The sequence below is a fragment of the Ahaetulla prasina genome, chromosome 1, assembly GCF_028640845.1.
Source record: "Ahaetulla prasina isolate Xishuangbanna chromosome 1, ASM2864084v1, whole genome shotgun sequence".
NCBI lineage: Eukaryota > Metazoa > Chordata > Lepidosauria > Squamata > Colubridae > Ahaetulla > Ahaetulla prasina.
Window position 1 is genome coordinate 364,296,395 of NC_080539.1, and position 12,068 is coordinate 364,308,462.

The 12,068-nt window shown below is 41.6% G+C and overlaps 1 protein-coding gene across 2 annotated transcripts in view; it reads left to right on the forward strand.

Moving 5' to 3' along the window:
- LOC131188271 (tyrosine-protein kinase ZAP-70) overlaps positions 1-12,068 on the forward strand; it is a 36,137-nt gene that overhangs the window by 8,986 nt on the left and 15,083 nt on the right. For both annotated transcript variants that reach the window (XM_058163422.1, XM_058163423.1), the window contains exons 2-4: positions 1,323-1,773; positions 4,551-4,711; positions 9,635-9,773. In XM_058163422.1, the coding sequence (XP_058019405.1) occupies positions 1,372-1,773; positions 4,551-4,711; positions 9,635-9,773 (702 nt within the window). In that variant the 5' untranslated portion in view covers positions 1,323-1,371. The remainder of the gene's footprint in view (positions 1-1,322; positions 1,774-4,550; positions 4,712-9,634; positions 9,774-12,068) is intronic.

Genomic DNA, 12,068 nt, shown 5'->3' on the forward strand with positions numbered 1-12,068 from the left:
AAAACAAGAGGGAATTTTTGCCTTCAGTGATTTATGAAATTCCAAAGAGCGTTACCGGTTGGCCACTGCTGGAAAAAGAAATTTAGGATTGCACAGATACTTGTGCCAAAGCAGCAGAAGTCTATTTATGTATGGGGCTTTATTCAAAGTGGATTGCATTTTGCTACTTTACAGGGATTTAAGTAGATGGAAAATATCTCTACCGTAGTTGTAGCATGGAACCCCCATGAACAGAGCAGTCTAAATGTAAGAGACTGGGTGTAAAAGAGTGAAGATACTGTTGTTGCTTTGGTTTCTGTGCTTTGCCTGCTGTTACAACTGGGGAGTTTTAATCTCATTTAATAAGATGGTATTTTTACATTTTACCATCCAGATCAATGAAGAGGCAAATAATGCAAACTGTAACTGAGATTTTCAAGTATCTGTACGTCTTTGCTTTTGCCCGAGGATTCCTTTACCGCAACAAATAACCTTTTTTCTCCAATGTATTTTCGGTAAATAGAATGTGTGAAATATTTTTCTTTAGGGGGCAAAATCCAGACGCCCACCAAGACACAATCTACCTACTCTGTTTACTTGCAGCCATCACTGGCTGGTTTCCTGCCACAATTTCCTGCTTAAGAATGTCACAAATGGCTGTTTTGAGTTTGAAAAGAAAAAGAAGAAAAAATAATACTCTGGGTTTTAGGACCGGATGGTGATGAGGTGAGAGCGTTGAGGTCCTAACAACAAGCAGGTTATGCTTAAACCAGGTTCTTTATAAAATCTTTCAGTGGTTTAGGAGCTTGAGTCTGTCTACCATTTTCTCACTGAATAGTAAACAATAAATAACTACTACTACTTCTTCTCCTCCTCCTCCTCCCCCTCCTCCTCCTCCTCCTCCTCCTCCTCCTCCTCCTCCTCCTCCTCCTCCTCCTCCTCCTCCTCCTCCTCTTCTTCTTCTTCTTCTTCTTCCCTCCTTTAGTTTGTCCATTGGAACTCATCAAATGGAAGTATGAGAATATAGAAATAACTCTAATCTTCTTTACTCCATCCCCCCAGAGTTCTTAACCCTCAAAATTCCCGTGTGGCATCTATCAGTCAGCCTGCAAAGGTTTGCCAGGGACAGCTGCTTTCTGAGAAATGATTTTTTTAAAAAAAGGTAAATAATCAAAGAATGATAGATAAGAGCATACTTATTTTGCTACTATCCTCCTTCTACAAGTAAATCTGTTTCTGAAGATTGTATCATTTCTTTCCAAAGGAAACCAAGGAGAGGAGCCTTGGCAAATATGTATTTTTTTTTCTTTGTTAATCATGTGATGTTCACCTTTTCTTTTTAGACTTCTTTAAACTACAGCACAGTGTGGTGGAACCAGCAACGCTCTCCAGATGCCCAATCCAGCTGCCCACTTGCCTTTCTACTTTGGCAGCATCTCCCGGTCAGAAGCAGAGGACCACCTCAAACTAGCAGGGATGTCGGATGGACTATTCTTGCTGAGGCAGTGCCTTCGCAATCTTGGCGGCTACGTCCTGTCTGTGGTTCACAAACTCCAGTTCTACCATTATCCCATCGAGCGTCAGATGAATGGGACCTTTGCCATCTCTGGAGGGAAAGCACACTGCGGCCCCGAAGAGCTCTGCGAATTTTATTCCAAGGATCCAGATGGACTTTGCTGTACTTTGCGGAAGCCTTGCAACCGTCCTAATAGCCTGGAACCCCAGCCAGGGATTTTTGACAACATCCGGGAGAATATGGTCCGCGAATACATCCGGCAAATGTGGAACTTGGAGGTATGAGCATAATTTTGATTTTATTTTTCATTAGAGAATTTTATTTCTTTTTATATGTTGCACAATTTCCCTTAGAGATGGCTTGCAAAATCCAACACCTATTGACAAAAGTAAGTTCCCAGTAATGTTATATTTTATATTATAGTATACAAACATATAGGGACATGGTGGCTTAGTGGGTAAGACGCTGAGCTTGTTGATCGAAAGGTCGGCAGTTCAGCGGTTCGAATCCCTAGTGCCATGTAATGGGGTGAGCTCCTGTTACTTGTCCCAGCTTCTGCCAACCTAGCAGTTCGAAAGCACGTAAAAAATGCAAGTAGAAAAATAGGGACCACCTTTGGTGGGAAGGTAACAGCATTCCGTGCGCCTTTGGTATTTAGTCATGCCGGCCACATGACCACGGAGATGTCTTCGGACAGCGCTGGCTCTTTGGCTTTGAAACGGAGATGAGCACCACCCCCTAGAGTCGGGAACAACTTGCACATATGTGCGAGGGGAACCTTTACCTTTACCTTTATACACACATATATACAGCCCCTCCCCCGACACATACACACACACACACACACACACACACACACACACACAGGGAGGGAAAGAGTGAGAGAGAGAAAGAGAGATACACAGACAGACAGACACACACATACATACGCACGCACACACACACACATACACATGCACATTTTGAAAATGACTTTGAAAAACTGCTTTGAAGGTCACACAAGCTCAATTCCTCTTTGCTACCTATTAAAGCCACTATGTCTTTTTTCAGGTTTCTGAATTCAAAAAAATGACATAGCTGTGTTAACAAATAGCAGCTGTGTTTGAGTAGAATAGAATAGAATAGAATAGAATAGAATAGAATTTTTTATTGGCCAAGTGTGATTCAACACACACAAGGAATTTGTCTTGGTGCATATGCTGTCAGTGTACATAAAAGAAAAGATCATCAAGAATTCTAAACTACAACACTTAATGATAGTCATAGGATACAAATAAGCTATCAGGATCTGGTAATCGGTTAAAATAATGAAATAACTGTTATGAGCCATTTCAGGTAGCCAAAAGATTTAGGATGCTTCCTTCCAGTAAATCCTTCCAGAGGGGCAGCATTTCCCAAGCCCAGTGCAATGGTTCAGGTAGTCCTTCACTTACGACTATTTATTCAGCAACTGTTCAAAATTATGACAGTGCTGAAAGAGGTGACTTATGACAGTCCTTACAACTGTTCACAGTGTCCCCATGGTAACATGAATGGAATCCATGTACCTGGGGGTGGGGTGAGGAATGGGGCACAACATAGAAGAATATTTCAGTACAAAACTAATTTACCGCCAACCCTAAACCTGGCAGTTTAATTTTTACAGTTAAATCCAGTGCAAAAGGGGAAAGGATATCCTGGAGTTATACATTCTACCTAAAAATGATATAAATTCAGTGTTTTGGAATGGTTTGATTCTTAAAATGAAGAATCAAACCATTCCAAAACACTGAAAATATCTATATCTATATCTATATCTACATCTACATCTACATCTACATCTACATCTACATCTACATCTATATCTATATCTATATCTATATCTATATCTATATCTATATCTATATCTATATCTATATCTATATCTATATCTATATCTATCTATCTATCTATCCATATGTGAATGTATATGTTGTGTCTGCGCTCCCTGAGCCAGGCCTCCTGCCAGAAAGTGACTTGGAAAGTGAGGGAGAAGGGCCGTCAGGACTTACCTCGGGAGCACCGGCTTCCCTGGCTCAGCTCCAGGAGCCAGAAACAGGCCAGGTGGAAGAGATAACGAGGCCTCCATCCCCTGACTCTTCCCCCCCCCAGGCCACGCCTTCAGACCCAGCTGATAGCAATCAGGCGTGGTTGGACCCTAGGTTTCATAGGCAGGAGAGGAAGGAACAACAGAAGCAGGGGTGGAGCAGGCCTAGGAAGTGCTGAGTCATGGAGCCAAATCAGAGGTGGGTTTCAGCAGGTTCTGACCAGTTCTGGAGAACCGGTAGCAGAAATTTTGAGTAGTTCGGAGAACCGGTAGTAAAAATTCTGACTGGCCCTGCCCCCCATTTATTCTCTGTCTCTTGAGCCCCAGCTGATCGGGAGAAATGGGGATTTTGCAATAACCTTCCCCTGGAATGGGGTGGGAATGGAGATTTTACAGTATCCTTCCCCTGCCATGCCCACCAAGCCATCCCCACAGAACCGGTAGTAAAAAAATTTGAAAACCACCACTGAGCCACACCCCACAGGATATAAAGGCAGTGAGCACTGCTGTGTCTCTTCGTAGCCGGCAAATCAACTGATTAACTAAGAGCTGAAGTGACTCACCAGCGTCGAGAGAGATATCAGAGAACTTGGCAGACGTTCTCTATCCTGCTGCCAGAGCTGATAGTGCTGGCTAATTAAGCCATCACTCGGACGGAGGCGAAGGAGGACAGAACAGTATAGTTCCTAGACTATCCTTTCCTCTTTTGCATTAAACTGAATTAAATTGTAGAATTTAAACTGCAAGGTTTAGGGTTGGGGTAAATTAATTTTGTACTGAAATATTCTCCTACGTTGTGCCCCACTCCTCACCCTACCTCCAACTTTTTTTATTCAGATTGCTGAGGAACACACCAGATTGAAATGTATCCATTTATCCAAATATGCTGAAAAAAGCAAAATTTCCATTCAGTGTTACTTAACTCCCATGTTTTAATAATTCCCCAAAAACGTGAAAGATAATTTCTCTTCCCCTCTTCTTTTTTAATAGGGAGAAAATCTTGAAGTAGCAATCATAAGCCAAGCACCTCAAGTGGAGAAACTCCTGGCCACCACAGCTCACGAGAAAATGCCTTGGTACCATGGCCCCATCTCCCGAGAGCAAGCAGAGAGCCGGCTCTACTCTGGAGCACAGCCTGATGGGAAATTCTTGTAAGCATTTAAGGATGCAGGGGGAAAAAATCCCCCTTTAGTTCTGGAGAAATATTTTTATCCCCACTACCTGTAGCTTCATATTCATATTTAAGACACATATTTGTACGATTTGCACAAGAGTAAAGACAATTAACCGGTGGAACTGATTGCCTTCAGAAATTGTTGGGTGCTCCATCACTGGAGGTTTTTAAGAAAGAGACTGGATAGTCACTTGTCTGAGATGGTATAGGTTCATGATGGCGAACCTATGGCACGTGTGCCACAGGTGGCACGTGGAGCCATATCTGTGGGCATGCGAGCATTGCCCTAGCTCAGCTAGTAGTAAAGGTAAGTAAAACCCATCCCTGTTCTGGTCCCACCGGAAGTTGGGAAATGGGCAATTTCCAGCCTCCGGAGGGCCTCTGGTGGTGGTGGGAGGCCATTTTCGCCCTCCCCAGGCTCCAAGAAAGTCTTTGGAGCCTGGGGAGCACGAAAAACGGGCCTACTGGGCCCACCATGCCATCACATGCCAAAAGCGGGGTCATGCACACATGTGTGGGGGCGGGGTGGGGTGGGGCACATTGAATTATTTATTTATTTATTTATTTTGTCACAACAATATATGTAGGTATCATACAAAAAGATTATATAGTAAATAAACATATATATATATATATATATATATATATATATGGGTAAATATAAGGGATTTTAAATATAAGGAGGTATAAGCATATATATAGGAAGGAGAAAAGAAAAAAACAATAGGACAGGAACGGTAGGCACGTTTGTGCGCTTATGCACGCCCCTTATGGTCCTCTTAGGAATAGGGTGAGGTCAATAGTAGAAAGTTTTTGGATAAAACTTTTAGGATTATGGGAAGAGACCACAGAGTCAGGTAAAGTATTCCAAGCACTGATGATTCTGTTACAGAAGTCATATTTTCTGCAATCTAGATTAAAGCGGTTGACATTAAGTTTAAATTTATTAGTTGCTCTAGTATTATTGCAATTAAAGCTGAAGTAGTCTTTAACAGGAAGGACATTACAATAGATGATTCTGTGAGTTAAGCTTAGGTCTTGTCGAAGGCGACGAAGTTCCAAGTTTTCTAAGCCTAGGATTTCAAGTCTGGTGGGATAAGGTATTTTATTGTTTTCAGAGGAATGGAGAACTCTTCTTGTAAAATATTTCTGGACACGTTCAATTGTATTGATGTCAGAGATGTAGTGAGGGTTCCAAACTGGCGAGCTGTATTCTAGAATTGGTCTTGCAAATGTTTTATATGCTCTGGTTAGTAGTGTGGTGTTTTTGGAAAAGAATTATGGGTGTGGGCACATGCAAGTACAACCCCTCTGCACTCCCCCCTCTTTTGGCACGCGACAGCAAAAAGGTTAGCCATCACTGGTATAGGTTCTCCTGCTTGAGCAGGGGGCTGGACTAAAAGACCTCCAAGGTCCCTTCCAGCTCTATTCTATTCTATGATTCTACATTTTGGCTAAGTCAGTCTTGGCTATAGGCAGCCCTTGATTTACAACCACTCTATTTATTGACCACCCAGAGTTGCAACGGTGCTGCCATGACTTGTGGCTTGCAACTGTCTCAGAATCCCCACAGTCACGTGACCAAATCATGTGATTTGGTTGCTTGGCAACTGTGGTATATATTTACAATGATTTCAGCATCCAGGGGTCATGTGATCAGCATTTGCAACCTTCCCAGCCAGCTTCTGACAAGCGAGGTCAATGCAGAAAGCTGGATTTGTTGAACAACTACACGATCCATTTAACAACCATGGTGATTTGTTGAACAACCATGACAGAAAAAAACATCCCGGGGTCATGTGATCATTTTTTGCCACCTTCTGACAAACAAAGTCAATGGGGAAGCCAGATTCACTTAACAACTATGTTCCCAACTTAATTGCAGTGTTTCACTTAACAACTGTGGCCAGAAAGCTTGTAAAATGGGCAAAATTCACTTAACATGTGTCTCACTTAACAACAGATGGGCTCAAATGTGGTGGTAAGTTGAGGACTACCTGTATCAAACCACATGTAAAGTAATATATGAAATCTCAAGGAAGTACAGCTCAGCCAAAGCTTCCATTCTGTAGACCAAATTCCACTGTGAATAATTATATATGATATAAACCACAGCCAAAGGCTTAAATCAGTCATATTTACATATTGTGGATTGGATGTTAATGAATAATAGACATCCTATTAACTCTGATTCAAGGGGTGCCTCGTTGAATAGATCGTTCTATTCTGTTCCACCAGGGATGAAACTCACTAGGGATTTATTTTGTCTTTGTTATAAATGATTGATTTTATGTTTAATGTACACAAAACACAAACAGTATTTAATATATAAACATTCATTAAAATTGGTGTTAACTGTAGCCATTAAAATACTTCAGTTTGCAAGATATATTTGAATCACTTGAAAAAATGCCAAAATAATCCCTTAAAATTACAATTTATTTCATAATCGTTTCTTAGCAATTAAAATCATTCCAATTTTAGATTTCAATTGTTTAAAACAGTGGTTCTCAACCTTTATAGTGCTGTGACCCCTTTAATACAATTCCCCACGATGTGGCGACCCCTTTAATACAATTCCCCACAATGTGGCGACCCCAACCGTAAAATTATTTTCATTTTGAATTTATCGCGCCTGAAGCTGTATTGGCTAGCGATCTGAACTGCTTGCAATTGCCTTGAGGACGGAGGCATTAAAGTGGAGACTCCTCCCCTATTAAGTTTATCGCGCCTGAAGCCAGGTTAGGCTAGCGATTGGGAGTGATTGCAGCTGGCTTGAGAGGGAAACATCAGACCAAAGATTTCTCTCTTTTTTAATTCATTGCGCCTGAAGCCGAATTTGGCTAGCGATTTGAAGAGCCTGCAACTGGCTCGTGGAGTCAACCATTGGAGCGCGATTCTTCAACTCGCAAGTATACTTCCCATATTTCCAATGGTCTTAGGTGACCCCTGGCAAATCATCATTCGACCCCCAACGGGGTCGCGACCCACAGGTTGAGAACCGCTGGTTTAAAAGAAACTGAACTTTCTACTACAGAAAACCGTGATATTCCAGGATTTTGGAATATACTATCAGGCAATATCCAAGCCAGCTTTGTCGTTAGCTTTTTCAAAAATATCAGTTACCAGGATCTGTAATGAAAATATGCACCTCTGTTTTTATATATACAATTATTGTTTATACTATATTTATTTACATCATCAGGGAGCTAGTTTTCTAAAAATGGTCATGTCTTTCTAAAAACTGCTTTGGCAGCAGTTTCTCAATGGTTTTTCTAGTGATTCTAATAAATATCATTCTGTCAACAGTCCAAAATATCCTGAGAGGATCCAGTGCCAAGGCATTTTGAGAAAGTCAAATGACAGGCCTGGAGGCATTTCATGGGAAATTAAATTTGAACTGAGAAATCACCCTATTTAAAGTGGGCTTGTGTATCTCTTTTGCTGGAGAATCTCCCAGAGCAGGGGTCTCCAACCTTGGCAACTTTAAGACTTGTGGACTTCAACTACCATTGACCTCACCCCATTCCTAAGAGGTCTGTAAGGGGAGTGCATAAGAGCACAAACGTTCCTGTCCTATTGTTTCTTTTCATTATATCCAATTAATATAGTTATTACATACTGTATAATTATTTCATGCTTATGCTTATATATACTGTGTGACAAAATAAATAAATAAATAAATAAATAAAACTCCCAGAATCCCTTAGCCAGCAAAGCTGGCTGAGGAATTCTGGGAATTGAAGTCCACAAGTCTTAAAATTGCCAAGGTTGGAGACCGCTGTCCCAGAGCTTCCTAAGGAAGGGAGCGAAATTGATGAACTTTGCATTTAAATGCAAATAACATCTAGCCTTATATTTTCAAAGTGATATAAATCAAAATATTCCTTTTTTGCCCTCCATTGTGTTCAAATCTTATCTCCTGCAGTCTAACGTTAAAATTTTATGCCCAAAATGTTTTGGCCTGCAGCAGACATAATTGATTGGTGCAATACTGCATGGATATATAATGTGCGGTCGTTGGTGCTCTCAGAACTTAGTTGTTTTCTGTTGTGACCCAGGCCCAAGTAGGTAATAATAAACTTAGTCCGTGGAAAAACAAACTTTATTCGAACAGCTGGGAATTACTTCATTCCCAGCGTTGTTCAACTCAAAGTAAAACAAATGCCCCCCAACACAAATTCCTTGGTTATCTCACAAACCTTAGTCCAGTTAGGCAAACTGCCAAAGGCCCTTCCTGGCAGACATCCAGAAACCACAAAAACAAAGACATACACAAAGCAGAGGACGAAGCAGAAGATGCAGCTACAACGTTGTTTTCTGGCAAGCTGAAACACCGGTGCTGGTCTGTTTGGCCCCCCCTCATGGGAGGGGCCAATTATCTCTTGGCCCTACTCCCGAGTTGTCCTCTCTGCTTGAGCTGCTCTTGCCTTCTGGCAGCTCTTCTCATGCGTGCATTAGGAACAGGCTCCTCCTGTTCCTCTGCCTCACTACTATCAGTCTCTGGAGGCTCTAGAATCCGCACCTCACTCCCCGATGGCCCTGGCCCGGTGGTGGGATTCAAGTAATTTAACAACCGGTTCTCTGCCCTAATGATTTCTTCTAACAACCAGTTTGTAAAACTGCTCAGAAAGTTAACAACCGGTTCTCCCGAAGTGGTGCGAACTGGCTGCCCTGGCCTCACCTCAGCCTCATCGCTGTCTGACTCCGTTGCCAGCTCCGTAGGTTGCTGACGGACCACAACATTTTCTTGCAACAGATGTTTCATTACTAAACTAGGGAACATCATTAGTGCTGTTGATGTTTATGATGTTCCCTAGTGAGAAGTGTTGAAAAAAAGTTAAGTACGGGTACATTGACTTATAATAGTTCATTTAGTGACCTCTCCCTTTCCTATCAGGTTGAGACAAAAGAAAGAACAAGGAAGCTATGCCCTCTCCCTTGTATACGGAAAGACTGTTTACCACTATCGAATACGACAAGGAAAATCAGGGAAATACTCGGTGGAAGATGGAACAAAATTTGATACGCTGTGGCAGGTGAGATTGCAGTGACGACTGAGTGGTTTGCTTATTTATATCCCACCTTTATTATGTTTACAAATATCTCAAGTCAGTGGACATACCTTCCTCCTCCTATTTTCCCCCATAGCACCAATCCTATGAGGTGAATCGGGCTGAGAGAGAGTGATTAGTTCAAAGTCATTCAGCTGGCTTTCATGGTTAAGGCAGAACTAGAACTCACAGTCTCCCACTTTCTAGCCTGGTGCTTTGACCACTATTATTGGGTCTCTGGTTGGTAAGTGGGAAAAGCTTAACAATCAAAGTGGGATGAAGCTAAAATCCATCCCTTTGTATAGGAGTGAATGGGTGTGTTGTGTGTTGGCCGTATCATAGTTACAGGTAGTCCTTGGCTTCCCACCGCTCATTTAGCGAAGTTACAACGGCACTGAAAAAAGTGACTTATGACCGTTTTTCATACTTACGACTATTGCAACATTCCCACAGTCACATGATCAAAATTTGGATGGTTGGCAACTGTTTCATATTTCTCACTGTTACAATCTCCAGGGTGATTGCGTGTTCACCTTTTGTGACCTTCTGATAGGCAAAGTCAATGGGAAAGATATTCACTTAAGAACCATGTTACTAATGTAAGAACCTCAGTGATTCACTCAACAGCTGTGGCAAGAAAGGTCGTAAAATAGGACAAACCTCAGTTAACAACTGTATTGCTTGGCAACAGAAATTTGGGGGTCATAAGTCAAGGATTGCCTATACTGGCCAAATAAATGTAAACAAACAAACAAATGGAACCCAGGAAGGGCAGCTTTGCTCCAATAAGTTACTGTAAAATGTATTTCTGACTTTTCCACGTATCTTTTTGAGATGTTTAATTTCTCTCCCAGTTTCTCTGAGGGATGCAAGAAAATAAGGATGCCAAAAAGGCAATTAAACCAGGGGTGAAATGCTACTGGTTTGGGCTGGTTTGCCTGAACCGGTTGTAAAAAACGCTACTGGTTCACCGAATTGATACTAAAAATGTAAAAAAAAATGTTCTGACGATCAGCTGAGCGACACCCAATTATTGGACCTTTTTTTAAAAAAACTTTTTTTTTGCTACCAGTTCTCTGGAACTGGTAGTTAAAAATGCTTTAAAAGTAAAAAGAAAACAAAAAAAGTTCCAACAATTGTGTGTCACTCAGCTGATCATCAGAACTTTTTTTTTCTTTTTAGGCATTTTTTTTTATTACCGGTTCTGGTGAATAGATAGTAAAAAATGCTTTAAAAAAGTAAAAAAAAAGAGACTCTGACGATCGCAGCTGCGCGATCCTCGGAGCCTTTCTTTTACTTTTTTAAAGCATTTTTTTACTATCTATTCACCTGAGCCAGTAGTAAAAAAATGCTTTAAAAAGTTTTTTAAAAGGTTCCCACAATTGCGCACCACAGCTGATCACACACACACCCCTTTTGGTGCGGACTGCTCATGCACATGTGCAGCTGGTAGTAAACCGGTTCAGATTTCACCACTGAATTAAACTAAAAACCTTGGTTGTTCATTAGTTTTTAGTGAAGCGTGCAAACCAGTGTTTGCATTTCCTGCATCAGATGAGGAGAGCACATCTTTCTCCTTCTGTCCTGGCCATTTTTTACAGAGGCACAATTGACAGCGTTTTAACAAACTGCATCACCGTTTGGTGGCAGCAATGCCTCAGATAGAAAGTCCATACAGAGAGTGGTAAGGACAGCTGAGAAGATTATAAGAAACTCACTTCCTGTTATTCAGGATACTGCTTATAAATTATGTGCTTACAGCTGAAAGCATTGCTAGAGACCCCACACATCCCCTTCACAGTCTGTTTCTCTTGCTCCCCTCTGGGAGGAGGTCTCGAAATATTTCCAGCAGGACTATCAGATTCTGTAACAGCTTTGTTTCTTATGCCATTCGCAGGATTCTTTTTTTTCGCCATGTATCAGAGGTGGGTTTCAGCAGGTTCTGACCAATTCTGGAGAACCAGTAGTGGAAATTTTGAGTAGTTCGGAGAACCGGTAGTAAAAATTCTGACTGGCCCCTTCCCATCTATTCTCTGCCTCCCGAGTCCCAGCTGATCGGGAGGGAATGGAGATTTTGCAGTAACCTTCCCCTGGAGTGGGGTGGGAATGGAGATTTTACAGTATCCTTCCCCTGCCAGGCCCACCAAGCCAAACCCACAGAACCGATAGTAAAAACTTTTGAAACCCACCACTGCCATGTTTATGTATACATTCGAACTAGACTATGATGTTTCTCTGTGTCATATATATGTGTACTGTATGTGGGGATATGCATAATGA